We start from the raw sequence: 23607 nt of genomic DNA, 5'->3' as shown, positions 1-23607 counted from the left end.
GTTTTCTTGGTTATGTTTTGTACCTCCTCATAGGTAATCTCTAAATTTTGAGAGGCCTCTAGACCACATGGTGAATACCTGAAGTCTGAGAGAAGAGAGACAGACAGACAGCAATTTTAATTCAACAACAATACTGAAAACAAAACAGGTAAATCTAAAGAACCTGCGCTCTAAAATCTCATTTATAGCGGCTGCATGGTTGCCATTTCTTCTGCAGGGAAGAAGAAACTCTTCCTCACTTCTGCAATACTCATTATCAGTGCACAACAAACTTAGTAAAATGGGGTAGCATGGTTACTGCTGCACTAATGTAATAATGAACCAAAACATATTTACTACATATATTTATTTGTGGCATTCACCCATACTGAGAAAACAGTTACAAATTATACAGATAATACATACTGAAAGACAACATCTTTAATCAAGATGCATGGTATTATTAACAGAAATGTACTTATTTAGACAAGCAAATGTAATTTAGGTATATGATGAGTTTATATTTATCTGTTTGTGACAATGGTACCATAAATGGAATACTCAGAAGAGGAATATGTTCTCTTTTTTTTTTTTTAAGATGTTTTCTTTTCTGCAGCATTGTACTGCTAAAAAAAAGTATTGTGTCATTAAAGTCTAACTTAAGAACTGAGATCAAGATTTATTCAGATGCAATTTAGAATGCAATTTAGCTCCAGTGAAACTCATGTCACACATCAAAACAAAGACAACAACCCCCTTCATTCAAACCAATAAACAAGAAAGAAAAATACACATGGTATCAGAACAGAACCATGTAGGTTACATTTAAATGAACAATAAATGTTTTACGTTTAACTACTGAGGAGTGGCTAATTAAAAAATAAAAATTGATTCCTTAGGCTCACAGAATTAATTTTGTTTGGGATTTTCAAGACAATGGCAAAAGAGAATTAGATGTCTAATCAGCATTGGGAGAGAGAATCCACTTTGAAAACCTTCAACCTACTATGCAATACCTTTCTACCCTTCATAAAGGAATATCTAATGGATTCGCATCCCTGGGTTATTTACAGCAAAGGCATTCACAGCAAAGTACAGAATCGATCAAGATTTAATTTCATACAATGTTCCTAAATGTTAGTATTTTAAATACCTTTATTCTGCATACCCAGAAGACAATTCGTAAGCCTGTAGGTTCTGTCTGGAAAGCAAGTGAAATGGAAAACAATTCTAGAAAGGAATTCTATTCAATCAAGTCCTCTCCACAAACATGAAAACACAATTACATGGTTCAGTCTGATCCTTATGGGAAGAAGAAAAAATTATCCTTCATGATATATTTCACAATGACCTTACAGAATTATTATACACATGGCAGAACACCTAAATCACTTTTTAATTACCCTTACAAAGAAAGGTTTGCTTAGCAACATTTCAACAAAAATGCAAAATTTTCAGCCCAAGGCTTCTTCCAAAGCACAACAAACAGTTTTATTCTACAAAATTCACTTCAGGCAGGTATTAACAACATTAAATTCATCTGGGGAAGACACACTACATCAACCTAATAAATAAAGGAGTGATCTATACATCAGAGACATAGCAACTAACTTGAACTATTTCTCATTCTTTTTACAAACTAGCAGATAGGAAACTATGGAGAGGCATTAAAATAACTATGGAGTTGCAGCTTATCACTATCTATATATCAGAATGTGTTATTACATTATTGAGATTTCTTGAGGACGAGATTTAAGAGTATTTTTCTTTCAACTGAAGCACTTACAAAAAAATCCAACAATAGATTTACCTCTCTTCATATGAAAAATAAACCAAATTTGGTTCTGTACTAGGATATATTTCTCATTTGCAGGAATTTAATATTCATAATGAAAGGCCTTTTCTAATCACAATATTTTATCAGAGAGGACTATCTTCACATCTTGCTTGCAAGTCAAGGTAAGTCAGAGGTAGCTTAGGAATGCTTTAGAATTTAGTGTTTTACTTGAAATTAATTAATCCCTCTTTCAAAGGGGTTAATAGTAAGTACAAAAGGCAAACAGTATATACAGCTGCCACTGTCTGCACCAAAAGAATAATTCCAAGCTCAAAATAAGATTAGATTAGAACAGGAAAAAGGACGCTGCACTTCTTTGCATTTGCTTCAGTGCACCAGTTCAGGCTGGTTTTCTACAAAAGGAAGCACCCCACTAACATAATATGCTATTCCAAGGGACAGAAGAGCGATGATAATGATGAGGAGCAGTACCCTCCAGAAGCCCAGGTCTTCCACAAACTCTTGCCATGTTGTGCGGAAACTGGAAAGAACTCCTTCACCTTGCTGTAGGTTTGGATTAAGAAGGGAATGGCTTTCCATTGCACTACAAAGGATTAAAGTTAAAAATACATCAGAGCAAAAGAATGCACCTGTAAGTATGACAGTAATCCTACTAAGGGCATCTGAAACATTCTAGATTAAAAATTAAACCCCCCCACGGATTTATTGCATTGCTTCTGCTAAATCAAGACAAATCAGATCAGGAAAACACTCCTAATTCTAAACTTATTTTAGCTGAAAGGACATTTTATTAACCTGTGCAAAGAGAATGATACTTGTGTATGTATAACAGCACTGAATTTTCAGGCCTGCTACCCAGAAGCCTTCAAAGGTCAGTCCCCCTAATTCCTACTAAATACGGCTTAGTAAAATATAAGGAAGCATAAGTTAAGACCTCAAGGGGCACACATTATTTGTTAATAAAACAAATCATGACTTAAAAAAAAAAAGCCTCTGATTAATAAAATGGAAACTTTAACCAATATTAATTGAGATGCTGAATTCTGTAGTGACCTTTACTACTTTCCTGGATGTGTCCTTTACATGTCTCTTCTCTAGAATAGAAAAATCACAGAAAATAACTTTGGATAACAAGAAGTTCAGAAACTTTCCGAACAGGTTGGCATTGCTGTGTTTTCTGCCATATGGTGTTCAGTGACTGCTTTGATGCTTTAGCATTCCACTACCAATCCATCAGGCCCCCTTAAATTGTCAGACTACAAATTAGGGAGTTGAATTCTCATTTTAATGAAAAAAAAAAAAATCTGAGAGAGGCGGTCTTGACAATTGATCACCTTTAGAAAAGATGTAAGTTGTCCCAAAATCCTGCATGGCTTCTTGTGTAATTCTCCCAATTTTGCAGGTTTCACAATTGTTACAGGAAACTATCCGTTGCTTACGAAAAACCTCATGAAGAATCGGAAAGCTTTTGCATAACTTGACTTCACTTAAAATTTTGGCCATCTGCACAGTCTTACTACTTCTCACTTGAGTGAAATTACATACTTGGGTTTTTACAGGATCAGGCCCTGACAACCACAGAAAGAAAATGGTGGAATCAGCTACATACTCAATGATGTCACTAGTGGAATGTATGCAAAAAAAAAAAAAAATCCTCCCTTTTAACTACTTTCCATTACCATATTCCTAGATATTTCTTACAGGACTAATAAGAAAAAATTAAAAAATCAAGGAAAAGTAATTTCCAAGTCAAAACTAATTGTAGAAATGCTGCTGTTCTTCATGACAGAAATAAATTGAAAAATGATGGTTATCAGAAAAAAGTCTCACTCACTAGGCTCTCTTCTAAGATTACACCATGGGAAAACTTCACACTATTCATGTGGTATTTTTTCTCAGGAAGTACAACCACTGAAGAACAATTAGCCTAAACTCCCACAGCTTGGTCAAGTATTGCAGCATCATGTGCACAAGATTTCAGGAATTGCTATTAAACAGCCTGCAGTTTTGTTTTTTTAAATATTTACCACGTTGTAAAGCTATTTTAGCTCACCCATAGCTGTAGGATTTAGTCATCTTCCTTGCTTATTATGATTTCCCAAGCAAAACAAAGGGTTTAGTAAAAGACAGCCCTTTGTGCAGAAAAGAACTTCTTACTCAGTAAGTACTAACTAGTTAATACATAATCACAGAGAGGTTAAATAAAGGTGCAATGCAATTTAAGTGGAAAGGTCACATACTTGCTCATTAAAAAGGGTACATAGAAAACATTTTTACTCCTTTATATTATGACCCAATTAAAATCAATGTTATTCAAGGTATTTTTTCTTATTACAAATTACAGCTGCATAAAAACTGGTATTGCAGCAACATGTCCTCCAAAGAGTTTGTGCCACACAGCCCAGACAGATGTTCTGTGTCCAACAGCAGGTGAGAGTTCAAATTTGGACACACTGGTGGCACAGCCACAGAAGGACAGATGTCTGTGTGAGAGAGGGACAGAGGGAGCTCTGCCTCCTGGCAGCAGGAGCACAAAGCAGGCAAAACCAAATTTGACTTGGGAACAGAGCTCTGGCCTCTGCTTCCTGAGCAGCAGCAACTGTGTGTAACAAGGAGCAGGATACTGAAGTCAGAGACTGTTTTCAGGAAGTGTAATTTCTCCATAGGTTCATACCTAAGGTAAGAGTTCGGAGGTGAGAGGACAGAAGACATTAAGTACCTCTAAAATGTGAAAATAATACAAAGAGGGAGAAGTGAAACTGTGGAGGTCTGAAAAGCCAACTGGTAAAAAGATACTATTTATTTACAAAGTGAACACCACACAAGCTCATTGGCTTTGGCTCCTGTAGGCATCTGCTATTTGTTACTTTAAAAATAATGTATTTCAGACATTTAAAACACGTTCCCAAACAAGCTGGGTAGTTCACTGTTTATGTCTCTGTGCCTGTCCCCAAGGAGAGTTGCTGACTTCCTGGCCAAAGCAAACAATATAACATTTATGAAGGTCAAATAACAGAAAGGAAACTATGCTTGTTAAAGGGACGCCATCAAATCAAAAATCAAAATTTAAATGGGGCTGAGCTGTTTGTCCATATGTTTAAACAAAATCAGCCTAAGTGCATTTCTGTGTGTCAAGAAACTTTCAATAAAAGTTAGTGAAGTCAGAAAGGTAATATGCACTAATTCTTACAATGCATAACCATGTAATTTTGAAAATAAAATGAAATTTCTGTTTCAGGGCTTAAAACAGTCTCTCTGACAGATGAGATCACCTGATATATAGGAAAGAACTTCGTGTCTGCTCACTGGGAGTATTGGGTATTATTTCTGCAGTTTTGTTGGTTTCACCTTTCCTGTTTACTCAGCTTAGATCTAACTCCATCTATACAGCTTCTTTGCTGTTTACAGCACAGCCTATTTACATTTTCACATATATTACATTTTCAGGCAACAGTTACATGACAAAACTCCCTGTCTTTTGTGATATAATGTTCCAGTAGTCATAGTTCATGGTCGTCATTAGGCAATATTAAAAAAGCCCCAAGTTTTTTGAATGGGGGTAAAATAGCATAACAAGACATACTAGAGAGCAGAAGTCACCATTGCTTTATACATTACTTATACAACAGGACTGACAATTTTCTTTACGTAGTGAAAATATCTCGTTTTGTGCTTTGCAGGACTTCACTGCATTTTTCAGGATAGCATTAACTCCTGGAACTGACTAATGCACCAAGCCTGTTCTCCTTATATGTTTGTTTTCCACTGAGAAACTTCTATTTTATGGCGTACAGCTTTCAGTAATTACAGCTGCATTTTGTCCTACAGAATCACAATTTATTACTACTGATTTCCTCTCCCTTGTAACCCCTTGTGTAGGATTTTGTCTATGCCATCCCAATTTTCATCAAGGTTTCCTGTATCTCACTTCTCGGTATCAATAATATGCTTCTATTTCTCATGCTTTTGCTTTTTTATTTAGGACAATTGTAAGTAAGCACAGTCCCAGAACCAGACCTCTAGGAATTCATTAGTAACTTCCCTTTAACCCAATACTTTCCCTGAAATGCAATTTTCTTAAAATCTTCAGTTCTGCATTAACTATCTCTTTAGCCACCATAAAATTCTAATTCTCCAACTTTTCCAGAACTACTAACAATAGAAATTTTAGATATTACACCATATAAAATCCTTTATTCAAATTCAATGGATGAAAACTCTGCTACCCTTTTTTCCACAGAAAATCATCAAAAGGATGTCAGGTTGGCCTGTGATACTAGAATTTTGCATTTTACACTATTTTCTGCTTGGCTTTTTGGTAGGTGGTAAAATATCTATGTTTGGGACTTTGCAATGGAAAATTAGTAATTATTTTTTAAAATTTCTACCATAAAATTAAAATCTCAATAGAAGTTCTTTTTTTTTTCTTACATTAAATCTGTTTAAAGAGATTTTTCCAAAATTTAACACTCAATTTTGATTTTGTCTGATAATGTCAGGCCAAATTTGATATTATCTGCTTTGAGGAATAAACAATCAAGTCAATCCCAAAAATCTAAAAGCCATAAACATTATCTCTCCTGGTAATTATTTTTGTTTGATAAATACCTTTCGCTTTCAGCCGTTTGCATTGTCTCCAGCTTTGAGTGAGCTCCTCTGTTAAATCCTTTCACCTCTTGCTCCTCTAAAGATTCCAGCAGTCTAATCACATCTTTATTCACACCCCTTCGTTTGGCAAGAACAAGTGGTGTTGCACCTTGGTGGTTGCTAAAACAAGCCCATAAAAAGACATAAGAAAATTTTAACATAGAAGTTTTGTATCAAGTCAACTCAGCATAAGAAATTATAATTTAGTGAGTCCTCAGAACTATTTTCTGTTTTATCAGACAGTAATAAATTCCAATCTATGCAAGTTACAATACAATTGGCTACAGAAGAAAATCAGTATATTTAGGTTTGAAATTGCACAACCCTCTCCCCCCCTCTAATAAAATCAAAATTCCTAGGACTCTAATCTAATTGGAATCTCTGGGTGTTACAGCAAAAAAAAAAAAAAAAAACCTCACAACAGTAGATTTATGGCAATGTTCAAGTTTAAGCTTAATTTCAAGAAAGAATTGTGCAATCTGGCTCCTAATAGTTCCTTTTCCATGAGGGTATTAGGACATGAGGCAGAAATGAAATAAAATACAGATGGTCCCTCTGCTGCTATTAAAATAATACTTAATAGGTCCAGAGCTGCCTTTAGACCAGGAATTTCCACCAGAGCTGTTTGAAATGTGGGGAAAAAAATCCCAAACCACAACCCATAAATAATCTGCTCTACCAATAACTAGTTTAGCTGAGTTGAAAACATTAATGAGGGACAGGTGAAAAAAGGACAGATTTAAAAACTCAAAGGTTTTGACGTTACTCCAGGTTTTTGCACACGTTGTGAATATGCAGAAAGTTCCACAAACAAAGTAATTCAGCACAGGAATGAAACAGCTAGTTATTTTGCAGCTTGAGAGCTTCCATCTGAGCACTGGCATCTGACAGCTGCTGGAAGCCAGAAGGAAAGAATATACAATATTCTGACTCACAGACATCGAGGGAGGGCAAAAACACTGAAAGGAAGCATTGTTACCAGAGGAGTACGGGAATGAACTGACACATACATATACTGTATTTTCTTTGTCTTATATAGTACAACAATAGAAAATGGGGTGGAGAAATTCTTTTAAAGTAGTCAATGTGATTTTTTTCTTTGGTGCCAACCACCCACACCTGGCTGTCTGGCCAAATCAGGGCAGCAATGTCATCAGTGAGGCAGAATTAGAGACAGCAGCTCACACTAGCAGCAGCTATTTTCATTTGCTTTGCTTGTTGCACAGACTAGCAGAAGTGGCTTCTTACTGTTTTCCCGCCTTTTTACTTTATTTTTTTTAAATTAAGTGGTATCTTTGTAAAGTAGAATTGCACTCAATACAGCACTTCAGCAACAGCAGATTCATATGCAAGGCTCTGGTGACAGAAGACTAATGTATTATAAAATATGTCCTGTAAAAAGTGACGTACCATATATCAATTTTAAGTCCATTAGAAACTAGGAACTGGATGGTATCGACATGCCCACACAGGTGAAGGGCTGTGTTACCCTGGTAATCAGTGGCTAGTAGGTCAGCACCAAATTTATGCAAGAGCTGACAGATGTCTACATTTCCTCTGGCTGCAGCCAGGTGAAGGCCGGTTCGGCCCCGGCTGTCACGAATATTTGGGTCGAAGCCACTCTCTAGGAGACGCTTGGAATAGTTAAAATCTCCATCAATACAAGCCTGCAGCAGTGGCACATTCGTCTGCGAGGAGTCGTTCACAAAAACGTAGGACATTGCTCTGATTCTCTCAGGAGAAGGTGACCAACCTGCAAGGAAAAGGGTGAAAAAATGCTGGTGAAACCAGGCAAATAAGCACAATGCTAATATTCACTAGACTGCTCAGGTTCCCAAACAAGAATGCAAACTAGCTTATAGGTCAACTCCTAAATCTTCCTGTCATACACATTAACTTTGTGTGTTGCATTCCCTTCTGGTAAAAAGGAAAACAGCTCACACCTCTGGAAAGAGCAGCAAAGCTTTGTTAGGAGAGAAAACTGGTAACATCTCTGCCACAGACGCCAGACAGGTGTTTAGTTTTCAACCTAGTAAGGAATCACATGAAGTAGTATTGATATGAAAGTGCCAAACACCACAGATTGGGACAAAAAGGAAGGACCTTTCATACATGGGGAAACTCTAAACAATTCCGTTCACTGGTACAGTCACATTAACTGCAATTTTTACCAGTTATAAGCAAAGCTGCTCCAATGGATTTGCACCCTCTGAATTTGAACTTCAATGCACAAACTACAGTACAGCTAAAAATGCTTGATTAATAAAAATACTAATTTCTTCATACTGCAAGAAATGTATCTTTCAACAGTCTTTGCAGAACATTATTTTTACAGAGCCAGAGATACACAAACTACTGAACCAACAAGAACGGCAATAGAGAACACAGAAAACTGATTTTATTAGGTGAAGTTGCCCACCGAAAATTGGAAGTGGGTGTAAGGAAGAGAGTGGTAAAATCAAGCACAGAGCCACTGTAGGTTTGACTAGAATTTCAACACGGAGAAACACAAACGTAGTTTCTCTGGCTTAATATTAAATAAAGGATTAAGTCCTTTTCTGTATCAGGGCATAAAGAGGAAGATAAGTGTTTCACCATGGATTACTTGGTATGGAATATTTGATGAACTATGATTTCAGTTTTGCAGAAGAATGTTTTAAGGGTGAGTCAAATCATGAGGGTATGATGACACTGTGCTTATGGGACACAGAAAAGATTACTTGAAAACAATAAGGAAAAAGAGAATGATTTAGCAACAGAATGGTAGAATGCTCACAAGGCAATTTTAAGAAGCAAGGAAAACTGCACAACAGTCGTCTTTTAGTACTGCCTCAGAGAGAAGGTAAAAAAGAAAAAAAAATCATATAAGCAAGTAAAATTCCTCTAGAAGAAATCTCAATAGAGACATGACGCAGTTCAAGTGACAAGATGTAAAAGTGATTTTACTGGACAAGCTTTGAATAGAAAGTGAACTGAAACGTCACTTGAAACAGTATTTTTCACTTGCCCAGGGTTTCTATTCTGGGCTCATGGTGTAGCAGCATTCTGATTAACTATCTGAACCTCTTATTAAAACTGCTATACACACATTTTAAATTTTCTCATCTATATAAGGTATCCTTCCACACCAGTGCACTTACTCAGCCAGGAGAATGGAAACATGGCCAGTAGCCAAAGAATTCAATTTAAAACCTTTCCTTTTTTGAGAGTTCATAATGTCTATATTTTATAGCTCTTCCCCCATCTTTTAGATCAAGATCAAAGTACCTACAGAAGTAATTTCAAAATGTTTACACACTGGTCTGAATAACAGCTCTAGCATTGGGGGCTGTTGAGATTAATAAATCATATTTAAACTTCACTAGGCTGTGTTTCCTATCTGGACAAATTCTGCTACATATATCAACACTGTCTAGTTTTCCAGTGCAGGAATGCACAACGTTTTTTTTCTTACTGAATGCTGAAGAGAAAGAGATAATAATAAATTCTATGTCCTTCTATCTGTATATGGAATGATTTTACGCAGAGTACATTCCTCTAGGCTGCAAGTATGTTTTTAAGCATGTGACAGTACATTACTGGCTCAAGAACACTTTTCCACAACCATCTCCAATAGCAAGTGGCCAGTTCACTGATACACCATAAACTTAGTGCAAGACTGGTGTCATGCAGGGCACTGACAGCCTCCTTACAACCCTATACAAAAAGAAAGGAAAATGTAATTACTGAAATTTTCAATTAATATGTTACAGCCCCCTGGATGCTACAAAGCTATGATTCCCAGCCAACAGCAATTTCAATTTTCTTGACCATTTTCCACCCAAATCATGAATGATACGAGAATTCTTCTTCTACTCTGCTTGTCCAGTCTTCACTGAGAAAAATATTGGGCCCAGTTTCTTTGTGATGTGATTGTGACCTTTATATTCTGCACTAAATCTTCCCTAAAGGAAGATCATAAATCATTTTAAAACCTCCAATTATCAGCCATAGTAGCAGCATATCAATACCACAAACCCCTACTTGCACTTGACAAAAAGATCGTGGTTTGCTTGTAAAATAATGCTTCAGTGTTTAAACCTGCTTAATAAAACAAGGCCTAACATAAATCAACATGAGAATATTACACTGGAAGAAACGTAGGCTATTTGAGAAACAGCATGGCATGCTCTGTTAAATGTAAGCTAATGTTTGTATTTTCATACCAGACGTGTATGTCCGGTAAAGCATTACAGAAATCCCCAACTGTGATGAAACATTAGCTAATAATACCAAGGAAAAAAAGTCACCTCCTTATCTTCTCAGAAAGGGAAGCACAAAGACTAGCAATTAACAGAAACTGTAACTGGAAGTCACTCTGATTCAGAATTTATTATTACTAGAATTTCACTGATGTGTAAAGGACTAAAGTAAAACCTTAGTATTTCACAATAAAAAAAGACAAAGATGAAGCAAATCCTTCTTCCCAATACTTGAAGATTGTGGACTAAGCAAATGCATTCACACACACACACACAAAAATCTGGACCATCTGGTTTGATTTATCTTTCTGATTAAGAAGATTTTTTCTACCAACACAATTCTATTTCACATATGGCTAGCTAACCTATGCCAAATACAAGCTGCATACAAAGCTGAACTATGCACCATCTTTAAAATGTCAGTCCCCAAAGGACATGTTCTCGCCTCAAAATTAACCCAACCTAGCAAAATTTCCTGTGTAAGAAAACTCACAAAAAAATCCCAAGTCAACTTAATTAGGTTATTTCTGATTAAACAAATGGTGGTTATGTTTCTGCCCACAGTATCAAAAAGCTTATTATTGCAATGACTATCTAATACAACAGATTTAGGAGTAAAATTTAGAAACAAAACAGCATTAGCCATTCAATTTAAATCGCTTCTGGAAGGTGAATCAGGTAATGGCTCTTAACCTGCCCGTAAGCAGATATACTACCAGTAAGGACTGATTTCATAGGCACCAATCAGGACAAATGGACTTGCATTAGTAACAAGGCACAAAATATTACAAAATGACCATCCTGAACATCCTAAAAAATTACTACTAGTAGTTAAATAAATCTCATTTTTAAAGACAAAAGCAAATGACTGCTTGTAAAAATGCATCACTATCTACTGAAAATGCATCTGTTAAGTATTTTTGTTAAAATAAAAAGGTTGGCTTTTAATAACTTGGTACTTTGACAGAAAATCAGTTTTGTGAAAAAAAGTAAACTCAAAGACATCCTCCCAAGCAAGAAGGATTCCCTCTAGAAAGGCATAATATAAGATTACATTTCCCCTAGATTTATACATTTATTTAGCCTCAACACAGTGTACTTTCCACTTAATAACTTTAGAAATTGTGCTGTAAGCCTCTTCAATGATGCATGTAAGCTAGTACAGGATAAGAAAATTTAACCAAGCTGTTTTGTTTTTAAAAGGAATGCTTATATTAAGTGATTCTATAAAAATAATTTATTTAACAGGAATCAGTTGTCTGTCACTATACTGTGTACAACGGTAACTCATTGTCACACACTGATCTGTTGCACGACATGTTCTCACCTACTGAAGCCAGGAGTGATCTTAAAAAATTCAAACCACAGAGCTAAATGCAAGTTCTGTCACTTCTTAAACTAGTCCTAAAATCTGCGTTAACTGTGCAGAGTTTTATTTTACAGTAAATATATGCTGTTGTCTCTGTTTCCCCATAAGTTCAACAGCTACCAAATAGCCTCAGGAACAGGGGAGAACAGCTCCATGAAAGACAGAATCACTCATGGGACCCATCCCTCCACTCCAAAAGTATTAATGAACCTGCCAAATTGGGATTAATCACACAGTCACTGCCCCATAGGACATATCAGTTCTGCAAAACCACAGTATTTCCCACTACATCCAGGAAAACTGAACTAATTGCCCCTATTTTAAAACAACACATCAGTACCACAGAACAATAACAGATTGCTCCATCCTTGAGACTTCTGAATATTAACACACACACTGACATCTAGAACCTAGGCATCAGTAAGATTACCACTAGGGAAACTGCCACCACCAAGAAATGGAAACTAAAACAAATCCAGGAAACAGTAACCTCCTATGCCAGCAAACACATGATACACATTACTTGCAAAATTTGCATTTGTCAACTCCCTTGTGGTAAACAGCATCCTCCTTCTGTAATGCACTTGGAGAGCACTTCAGTGGCAGTGGCTGGCAGAGCTCTTCCTCCTCATTATTTAAGTGAATGAAAAACATTCCAGTACTTTGCTTAAAATGCTGAGGGAGAAATTCCTTGCTAAGTTTTCATGCACACTTGTATTTATGTGTAAGTTACTGAGAAGTCATTTAACTGAATAAATACTGTATTTAGTAAAAAACTATGTTATCAACTTATTTCCATTTAGGAAAGAACCCCAGTATGTGCACCAAATCCTCTAAAGTTCTGTACTTTCTATTAGAAACCTTTGTTTTTTTCAGTACAACTGGAACAGTTTTATGGCACCACTAATATGGAACTGCTGCTAAAAGCAGCACCTCAGATTAAGTACAGCATGATCCCTATTTTACCCACCACCACATTTTGAAGATTTTCCTTTTCCAACTTCAGCTATTTTTTCAACAGTTCCTGGATTTGAGGTATCACAGCAGGTTCCTAACAGCGACATCCCCTCTCATGTCCCCAGTCAGCCACATGGGTGGGTTCTAACAGAATAACATTATTTATGCCATTTGTTTCCAATCATTCCCATTCCCTTATGCAGACATGAGACACACAGGTAATGATCTCCTGATGTCAGGACCATCCTGTAAGTAGAAACCCTGGCGCACTGCATACACAAAGGGCTTTACAAATACAAGCTACAAAGTGCTTTATGAAAAAGTTTTAACAACTATTTATGCTCTTATGGATCAATAGACGATGGCATTGGGAAATAGGGAGCTTTGCTCATTATTGCCCACTATGTCAACACTACAAGATAAAAAATATACAAGACCTCAAATGCCAATCCAGGGTTGCAGAATGCTTCCCCGGATAAAATAGTACAAACTTTGTGTACTTAGGTACACAAAACAAGGGAAAAATAAGAAAGAGATCATTCTTTTAAAATGCCTTTATCAACAAGCAGATTCACAAACATTTTATCCTTGCTGAACTTAACTGGTAATTCAGTTGCATTGCATGTTTAAGCACATTTGACTTCTATCAAATATACAGATAAGCATTCTTAAACATTGCTCATCTTTCATCTTCTGCACAAGAACTATTTAGGAAGAAAAGGTAATTTGCAGATTTCTTCAAGTAATCTGTAATGTTAATTCCCCACAAGTGGCTCAATTAAACCAGTATATAGCTGCAGTACTTCTCTGATCATTGTGGCCAGTTTGAATACATCTGCTTTTATATAAACGTATTGAATCATACCGGTCATAATTATCAACCTCTTCACAAAGCTTTACCCAAATTCTTTTTTTGTTTCTGCTGGGAAGATGCATAGTGTATGCTGGTCAAGAAAATATTAAAGGTTACCACAGATTGTTTTGTTGCTGGTTTCACTGTCTGGTTTGTAAGAGGGTAGAGAGAATTTGTTCCACTCTTAATTGATGTGTTTGTGTTTAAATTTGCTGAAGACTCGGAGCAGTCTTCTGGAAAAGACACAGAGGATGGAGGGCTGTCCCCGGCTGGCCGCAGGCTGCCGAGGCAGGAACGGCACTGGAGTCTGGATGGACACTGCCACCACGTGGACTGATGAATTCCCGTCCCACTGGAGGGATGCACACAATCATAGAAAGGTCTGAGATGGGAGAGACCTTCAAAGGTCATCTGGTCCAACCCCCTTGCCATGGACAGGGACACCTTAGACACCACTAGACCAGGCTGCTCAAAGCCCCATCCAGCTTGGCCTTGAACACTACCAGGGATGAGGCATCCACGGCTTCTCCGGGCAACTTGTTCCAGTTTTTCTTCACCCTCACAGGAAAGAATTTCATCCTTATATCCAATCTAAACCTTTCCTCTATCAGTTTAAAGCCATTCCCACTTGTCCTATCATTTCTTGTCCTTGTAAAAAGCCCCTCTTCAGCTTTCTTGTTGGTTCCCTTTAGGTGCTGGTGGGGTGTGTAAGCCTGGCCTCACAGAGACCACTTTTTCTACATTTGTGGTGCTTTCTATTTTCCTGGGAAGGAAACTATGAAAGGTCTGAAAGTAAGATTTTATAAAACTTTCTCAAAAGGATTCTGAAATCCAAACTGCTACTTCTTTGCAGTATAAACAGCATTCTCATTTAAGCTTTGATCCTCTATTAATGAAACAAGGGCTTAGGTATGTTGCTTGAGCTATGAAATCAAAGGTATTTAATTTTAAAAAGTATGCATTTATGCCTGTTTCTTAAAAACCACCCAAAACTAAATCCAAAACACCCCCCACACAAAAAGTCCAGTCCCTACCTAGATAAGCAGCAAGTCCAAGATGACACACTTACTAAAATGGGGAAAAACTTTCTGTGTCCAGCAGGAATCATCAGAAATCAGAACTTAACAAAAGCAATAAAGCAAACTAAGAACCCGTCACCAAATGACTTGGCGTATAGTTCATATTTTCTTTTTTTTTTATTCCTTCTAATATGTGTAATAGCTTATATGCCCTTAAGTCATACATAACTTTGATGACATGGCCTTAGTGTGGAATATCAAATCTGGTTTAGTGGCTAGTGAATAGAAGCACGTCACTTTTAAAATCAGATGTCTCCTAAATTTGTAAGTCATTTATATATAACTGTATGCTTGACTTTACCTTGAAAAAAAGAATCTTGCTCTGCTTGTTCATTGAAGTTCATTATTTCATACCAACAATGTATTTATATCAATGTACTGATGATAAGACAGCTAACACTGTCAAACATGCAACTCTTACTACAATTGCTGGATATACGTTTCTGCTCAGAATTTTCATGTTTACACAGTAAACCACTAAACCAGTTTATCAGAGACAAAGAGCAAACTGATATACTTACTCTTTCAAATGTTCTTACTATCTTTCAACACAGCATGGCTTTAAAAACGTGAATGTATCACGGTGGATCATGTTATGTGACATGGTAAGATGAAATGTAACACTATAAGGGTTGTATGCCTAACTAGTATATAGATAATGATACTACCTTTGCATAAATAGTTGCTTCACCATGCTTAGGCTCAAAAAATTTCTCCACATAGGCAAACATGCAGTACTAGTGTCTGCCCAACTTCAGTCTTAAGGGACTGAAGGGAGTAAACCAGCAGCCTAAGCATTCCCAGGAGAACGGGCAAGTCTGAGGAGAATCAGGGAGGCAAATCTCAAGCTCCTGATCTGCACAGAGGCTGGAATTGACCAAAAAATGCAATGAAAAATGATTGAAAATAACCTGAGAGTGAAGTAGCTCAACTGATGTTTACCAATTGCATCAATTTATCCTGCTGAGCCTGAAAACAAAAGACATCACGTATACAGGGGAAACTTCTACCTTTAGATAACTTAGTAAATACCAGTAACTCATCTGTAAAAGACTCAATATTCAGCATGAAACCCAATCTCTAGTCAATGAACAACAATACCCATGTTTCTTTAAAGAGGTTTGACAAGTTTTGTGTGAGGAAGGATGAAAAGAGAGAGTCCACATCAATTACTACTTTTGTGAATGAAGAGCCAACATAAAAGTAGCCACAGCAGATCACAAGAAAGGTCCATTTAGGCCTAGTACAATTTTTCAAATGGTGGCAAAAAGCAAAGGCCAGAAACAACACAGAATATGCCAAGCATATATAACATTGCTTTTTCTATTCAAAATGGATGGGGTTTTTAAGCATTTGGCTCTGCCTCCACCTCTGAATATGCTTTCTCCTCTTCAACACAAATACTTCTAATACGCACAACATACTCTGGTAAGTTCTCCAACTCAGTTCCTATGAAGAACATCTTTTGATCTCGCTGTATCAGGGGCTTGGGAGCTTCCCTAGTGCATCCCCAGCTCTCCTGTGGGAAGAACAGACAGTGAACCTTTGCCCATTCTTTTCCTGCTATTTATGATTCTACAGGCCTTCATCATAACCTCCTCAGACATCTCTTTCCAGGATGAATTTTGAAGTCCAGCTTACTTGATCATTCCTTGTTTGGAAGTGGGTCTGTGTCTATGACCATTTTTGTTTTGCTTCTCTGAATCTCACTCATTTTTACTCTGTTTTGTGAGCTGGGAGACAGCAGGGGTGATTCAATCAGGATGTTCAGGGTGAACCATGGAATAACAAGTGTCACAACAAAATTCTTCGCTTTGTTCTTTACTTGTTTCTCAGTATTATTCACTGTTTGTTTTACCGTTTTCACTGCTGCTTAACACTGCTGTTAAATTTCCATGGAACCATTAATCAAAACTACAAGATACTGCTCATTACTGAGAGCCCAGTATTTCATTTGGGAAGTTAGGATTCTCTTTATGCTATCTGAATCCCTCTACTAACACTGAACTCATGTGCCAGTAGGTTGCATTATCCTTATGCATTATTTTACAGGCTTCTTCTGCAGCTTTTCATAACTGACCCTATCTTTACAACCCATGTCCTGGCAAACACTATCACCTTGTTGCTCACAGCCTTTTCTAGCTTGTAAATGCAAATTCTAACAGTTCAGAAGCCAGAACTGAACCATGCAGAACTAAAATTATTCCAGTCTTATTGATCATAAGTTGACGAAAACCAGTGTCCTGGATCCGATTGATCTGGCTCACCCAATGCTCTGCTTTCAACAGTGGCCATCAGAGATGCTCGTTTGGGAGAGCACATGAGCCAGGCTGCTTCCAGCAGTCCATTCTCCACATAGACCCAGCAGCCACTACAGTACACTGTGGACCTCCCTGAGCAGCTCTTTTAGCAGCCCCTCAACAGACCCTTCCTGAACCTGCTCACACTGCCACCACAGTGCCCCTGCCATCCTCACCTGTATCAATCTGAAACCACCTCCCAACAGCCCCAGCATGCAACTCCCACTTCAGTGCCTCAACACTGGATGAGTAACTCTCATTTTATTCACTGGCTTCATTGCAGAACTCTTGTTCACGCCCCAGCAATATCCTCTGTGAACAAACCTGACTTTTCAGTCTTTCCTCTTAAGGAAGGTGATCCCCTTGTCCCTTTTAGTTGTTGCCCTTCCCTATCCCACTGTAAACCTCTTCCAATGCAGAGACTGGAACCACACACACTACCCCAGAGGAGGGTGCACCAGCTGCAGCAGCAAAATGATGCCCTCTGTCTTCTTCTCATTACCTCTCTGAGAACAGTCACCATTTTCCTGGCTCTGTGGCTGCCATGGCACACTGAGCTCACGTTTCCAGGGAACACTCAATGGTAACTCCAAGCACTCGATTGGTGGCTGCCAGTTGTGAGTTCACCACCATGTGAGCATGGTTTAGATTATCCTACCCAAGATATCACCTTACTTTGTGTACACTGAAGCTCATGTGCCACCTTTCTGCCTCCTTCCTTTTTTTGGTAATTTATTTTTGCCTTCTTTTTAATTTTTCAACCCAACCACTTCTGCCTGTAAGAAATGTCTTTGATGCTATACGCATCCATTCTCCTCAGAAGCCTCTTGCATGGTACTTTGTCTTAATGCTTCCTGAAGATCCACATCACCTGTGTCTACAAGCCTACTCAGTAACCCTGAGTAAAAGCTGATGAGCCTTGGATGTAGCAAAACTGAAGATGCACCCAATCTCAGAGAGAATCAGTCCCTAAGGAACTAAGACATAACACGGACAGGCACGTTCTTCTGTGGACAAAAAACTCTGAGGTGGAGAAGACAGACAAGCATTTTACACCATCCATGGGAAAGTCCATACACCCCAAGCCTTTCCTGAAATGTGTTGCTGCCCTTTTTCTGTCACCATCCACTGCTACTGGTCAGACACTCTAAGAGGTCTTTAGCATGCTGAAGAATATCATTAATGAGCATTACAGGATTTATGTGTTTGAGTGTGTATTATAAAATTCAGCTGATGTTGCTGCATTCCTTGGATGTCAGAAATTTGTTGACTTAAAGCTCAATGCTTCAGGGATCATGTATTTCACATAACATGTGTAAACCAATGCCTTCTAAAATATCTTATGTGCTTATTAACTATCTGGAAGCGGAACATCCACAACTTGAGATCATGTGGGGAGATATTAACTTACAGACTGTCCAAAAGAAAAGAGTGGCAGCCCTCAAAATTCCAGCATACCCAAATCCCTAGGAGAGCCTCCAGTAGCAGTTCATTCCTTGGACAACCAAGTATCCCAGATCCTGAGCTACAGATGAGGACTTCAAGGCCACATGTGCTCTAACAAGTTCAGAAGAATGTTTGGTGAGATAACACAATTAACTTAAAGCACTGCTTCAAACCCCTCGCTCTTACTGATGAGACAACTTTAACTAAAGGACACCAAAACACACAGAGACGAAACGTGTCGCTCATTACAGATTAGAACTGAATTTTAGAGTTCCCTCTTGCAGAGGCGAACTCACACTGGTCTGGTAAGAAGACAGCAGATGAACCTACTATATTTCAACCTTCAACTCATCTCATCTTACTCATCACACCTTTTCTTCAACACAAAAAAGACAGCAATTAGCCATTGCCATTTCCTGATTGTCACCAGCTCTACTATTCAGACTGCAAACATTACTATAAATATTTCTCTTCTAAAAAGCAATTTAGCAAGTTCTTGCTAATAACCTATTTCAGAAACAGACAAAAAAGAAAAACTGATCTATAGTCAACAGGTAACACTAAGCTTAGGCCTCTGCTGCAGCAAACAAAAATATTATTCTTACAAACCAATCACATTCCATCTAGTAAGTTTTTTTTTTCAGTTTTTGCTCTTCCTTGACCTTTTGGAAGGCTGGTCCTGAATATCAGTGCTCTCTGATGGTTAGAAATGTTCATGTATTATTAACCTTAAAATCTATGTTAAATTATTCAGGTATTAACATTATCCTTTAGCTCAATTTATGGCCCTCACAGTGTTTACCTTGATGGTTAAACAGAAAGCAAAATTACAATTATTCTGCAAAATTAAAAAAAGCCAAATGTCTCTCCCAACAGACTCTTCATTTCCCTATTTGACCTCTGCATATCTTCCTGTTTCTGTTCCAGGTTTTTTTTTGCTGAGAATGATTAACATTATAGAATGAATTCTAGAGTTCTCTTCATGGATAACAGTAACTCCTTTAACTGGATCACTTGCAGTCAGCAATTACTTTTTCGGCAATTCAATATCTTGTAGCTACCTAACATTCTTTGGTTTTGTGTTGCTTTCAACTGGTAAGAATTTCTTCTACAAATTTTTGCTTACAAGGTTACAACTCTAAACCCTCATTCTTTAAATTGTTATTGAACTTATTTCATACTCTAGTTCTCAGGATCACCCAATTCTTTCTACGTAGCACTATAACCCTCTTAAATACTGTCAGTGCCTCCAACTATTCATCACTACCAAATTAAGACAGTAAAGTTTTAATTGTCACATCAAGACATCCATTAAACATTTAATAAGATTGGTCTCAACACTGATCTTCAAAGAGCTAATTTTATACCCTCTGATACTCAGATTTTAGGGATTTGCGATTCATTAGTCACCACAGTTTGTCTCTAGTTGCTTCCCTATCCTGTCTACAATTCAAGGGTTATCCCTACCTTTTCACAAGAACAACATGCAGCAGCTTTAGTGTGGTCTAGAAAATAAAAAAGGGAACTACTCCATTTCCCTTAAAAACAGTAATTGCTTCATCAAAGACAGTTATGACAGCAGGTTATAATATATATGTCAAGTTTCACTTATCTTGTTTTCTCCTAGAAAGCACGTTCAAAGCCGCACATTACCAACGCCCTGTCAGCACGGCGGCCGCGTCCCCGTTTCCCTCCCCTCCCGTGAAGGCTGGCACCGCTCCCGCTGTTCTCCCACCGAACGGAATCACAGCGCTCCACCCCTCCGGCTCCCGGGCCGGGCTCTGCCCGGGGCCCGTCCCCGGCTCCCTCCCCGGGCCTGGCACAGGCCTGGCGGGGGCGACACCGCCCTGCCGTGCCCTGCCGTGCCCTGCCGTGCCCTGCCGTGCCCTGCCGTGCCCTGCCGTGCCCTGCCGTGCCCTGCCGTGCCCTGCCGTGCCCTGCCAGGCCTCCCGCTGCCGCCCCGGCCCCGCGGGCTGCCGGCCCCGCTCCCGCCGTACCTGCTCGGGGCTCTCGGGGGGCGCGCGGGGCCGGGCGGAGCGAGCGGCCGAGCGGCGGGGCGGGCGCGCGCGCCCCCTGCTGGGCGGAGGCCGCCGGGCGCTCGGTGACCCCCCGCCCCCTCACCGCCCTTGGACGGGGCCGAGGCGCGGGGCGTGCCGGCCCGCCGAGAGGCGGAATTGAGGAAAAGCGGAGCCCGCAGGACCAGGGCAGCGACTGTGCCCCCGTACTCGGCTCTGGTGACGCCACCCCTCGAGTACTGGGCTCGGTTGTGGGCCCCTCAGTTCAGAAGGACATTGAGGAGCTGGTGAAGGGCCCAGAGAAGGGCCCTGGGACTGTGAGGGGTCCGGAGCACAAGTGCTGTGCGGAGCAGCTGATGGAGCCGGGCGTGTTTACCCCGGAGCGAAGGAGGCTCGGCTGTGACCTGAGCGCTCTCTGCAACTCCCTGAGTGAGAGGGGGCTGTAGCCAGGAGGGGTCGGGCTCTTCTCCCAGGTAATAAGTGACAGCACAAGAAGATATCGCCTCAAGCTGGGCCAGGGGTAGTTGGGGTTGGACATTAGGAGGAATTTCTTCACGGCAAGGACGATTAGACACTGCCCAGGGAGGTGGGAGAGTCTCCAGCGCTGGAGCTGTTTAAAGACTCAAGACTGGACCATGGCATGGTTGATGGGGTGGTGTTCCAGCAGAGGTTGGACTCGATCTAAGATTACAGACACTCACAGATACTTTATAAACTGATGTGTAAATACTTTTTCCTCCTTAATAGAGTAGCACCTTTTCCCGTCAACCCTCCCCTTTTTGCTTGAACAGTGTCTGGGGAAAGGGAAAACAAAAGAAAAAAAGCAGAGTCTCAGCACCCATTCTTACTAGTAACTGGAGTTGTAAAAACTCTAAAGAAAAGTGCACAGGCAAGGAAGTACAGTGAAGGTTTTTGGTGGTTTGTTTGTTTGGTTTTTGTTTGGGTTTTTTTTGGGGGGGGGGGTTGGTTTTTTTTGGGGGGGGTTGCTTTATAATTCAAAACTTTAACAATGGGTTTATTCTTTTCAGACAATTTATTTTGAAAGACAATATCTAAAATAAATTATTAAGGTCCCCTTCTCTTATTTTCTCAAATACACCGTCTTCTTCATTTGGCCTAACAAAAAAATCCTTTCCTTGAGATACAACCCAAATGAACTACATACAGTAGAACAAATAAACAGAAGGGCATATGAATTTCAATGACTATAGGTAGATACAAACAAGCTGGAAAATCTCAAATAATACAGTTCAGGTTGATCTCTTTGGGATACTTCAGAGAGAACAGAATTATTTTTTTCCTGCTGGAATAGAACACAAGAACAGTTGTTTCTGCTCTAAGGCTTATCACAATGTACTGTATGTGTGGCTTGAACAGCAGTTCCAAATGTGCCGACATCGGTGTTCTTTGGCATTATAGTGACTGCAAGGACATATATGCAGGTACTTTAACTGCCTAATAGGACTTTTGAATTAGATTGACTTCTGCTAATCACACATTCTTTAACAATAACAACTGCATAAATTCTACTTTTCAACTCTACTTTTCCTAAAGGGTACCAAGTACTGTCTGAAGTTTCTGAATACCAGATCATCTGGCAGATATAAGCAAGTGAATTATACTGTTCTGCTGCCTGTATCTGCAATTTTCTGTTGTATTAGGAAAACTTATGGCACTGATTTTTCTTCTTGATATATTGTTTGTAAAGTAAATATCCTGAAAATCAATAAAAGTGTCTATCATGAAGCTATGGTAACCATACTGCAATAACTAACATCAAGGCATTAGGAAGCTGGAACCAGGTTTTGCATACATTATCTCTGTAGAAGTTATTTCATGCCTGTTTCAAGATTTCTAAAAGACATAACAACAGAATTGCCTAGGTGCAGACACTTCTACATCACAGCCTCACTGCCTGCAAAGTCCACCTGTACTTCTTCATTTTCCTACTAAATCTTACTGGTGCACTAGACTGTGTATTCAGACAAGAATTTTCAGGTTGTTATGCTAAGCTAGTAGTATGTACTCCTACGGGATCAAAAACAAAAGTTACGTTTTTCTTCTCACGAGTCAGCAGTAAGTTTTCAGTCTTTCGACATCATCAGTTAAACTTCTCTCCAACTCAGAGCAAAGATTTAAAAGACTCCTGGGGATGCTAATGCCAAAATTATAAAGACCCAACTCAATCAATGCTTTTTCAAATTAGAATGTACAAAAGATAAACTTTTACTGTATTTTTCAAGCATCTTACAAAAAAAAAAATAGAGAAATAGCATAGGAAATCCCTAAGAACGTTGTGATCACTGCATTTAGAAGCTAGCTAAGCATGATTTAAGATTTGATATTAATTCTCTAAAAACACAGCTTGGTGTGTGAAGACATAAATCACTTCAAATTTGCTGTATAAATGACATACGCCATTTGATACTATCTCTGTTTAATGCAAGAGCGTACCGTGACTTGCTTTAACAGCTCTATTATAATTATCAGCTTCAATTTTTTTAGCTCACTGAGTTTTGTATCAGCGGCCAGACACAGCTGATAGGCTCAATGATTTTCTGTTGCCCTCTCCAAGGCTGTTCTTCTTACAAGAAAAAAAAAAAAATGTTCAGGTCAGAGCAATGGCCTCAAGCCCAGAGTGCCATGGAACTTAGTCCTTGGTAAAGCTTCACCACAACAAAGCCACTAAACCACATCCTCCAGCATAGGTACAATTCTAGTCAGAAAATGTTGTCTCTCTTAATATGATTTTCAAGTTATTTGTGAATGCTGAAGGCCACACCTCATCTAGAATCTCATCTCCAGCAGTAACAAGTATAGAGCACTTCAAGGAAAGGGGCAAGAAAACCCACCACACAATTTAATTGATTTGTTTATTGAAGAGTAGTTAGTGATTGGTTTTATGGTTTCTGAAGGTACAGCA

The 23607-nt window shown here is 38.8% G+C and overlaps 1 protein-coding gene across 1 annotated transcript; it reads right to left on the bottom strand.

Annotated features, from left to right (window-relative positions):
- Positions 1-638: 638 nt before the first annotated feature.
- On the bottom strand, positions 639-20729 carry ANKRD46 (ankyrin repeat domain 46). Its single transcript, XM_066177891.1, has 4 exons — positions 20667-20729; positions 7835-8177; positions 6386-6544; positions 639-2360 (listed from the first exon to the last, which is right to left on the bottom strand). The coding sequence occupies exons 2-4, from the start codon at positions 8143-8145 to the stop codon at positions 2144-2146; spliced, it is 687 nt and encodes a 228-aa protein (XP_066033988.1). The 5' UTR covers positions 8146-8177; positions 20667-20729; the 3' UTR covers positions 639-2143.
- Positions 20730-23607: the final 2878 nt, after the last annotated feature.

This window comes from Chamaea fasciata, unplaced genomic scaffold (assembly GCF_029207755.1).
Source record: "Chamaea fasciata isolate MVZ Bird 193981 ecotype frontalis unplaced genomic scaffold, bChaFas1.0.hap1 SCAF_1, whole genome shotgun sequence".
NCBI classification, from domain to species: domain Eukaryota; kingdom Metazoa; phylum Chordata; class Aves; order Passeriformes; family Sylviidae; genus Chamaea; species Chamaea fasciata.
This window is presented reverse-complemented; position numbering and strand designations above follow the sequence as displayed.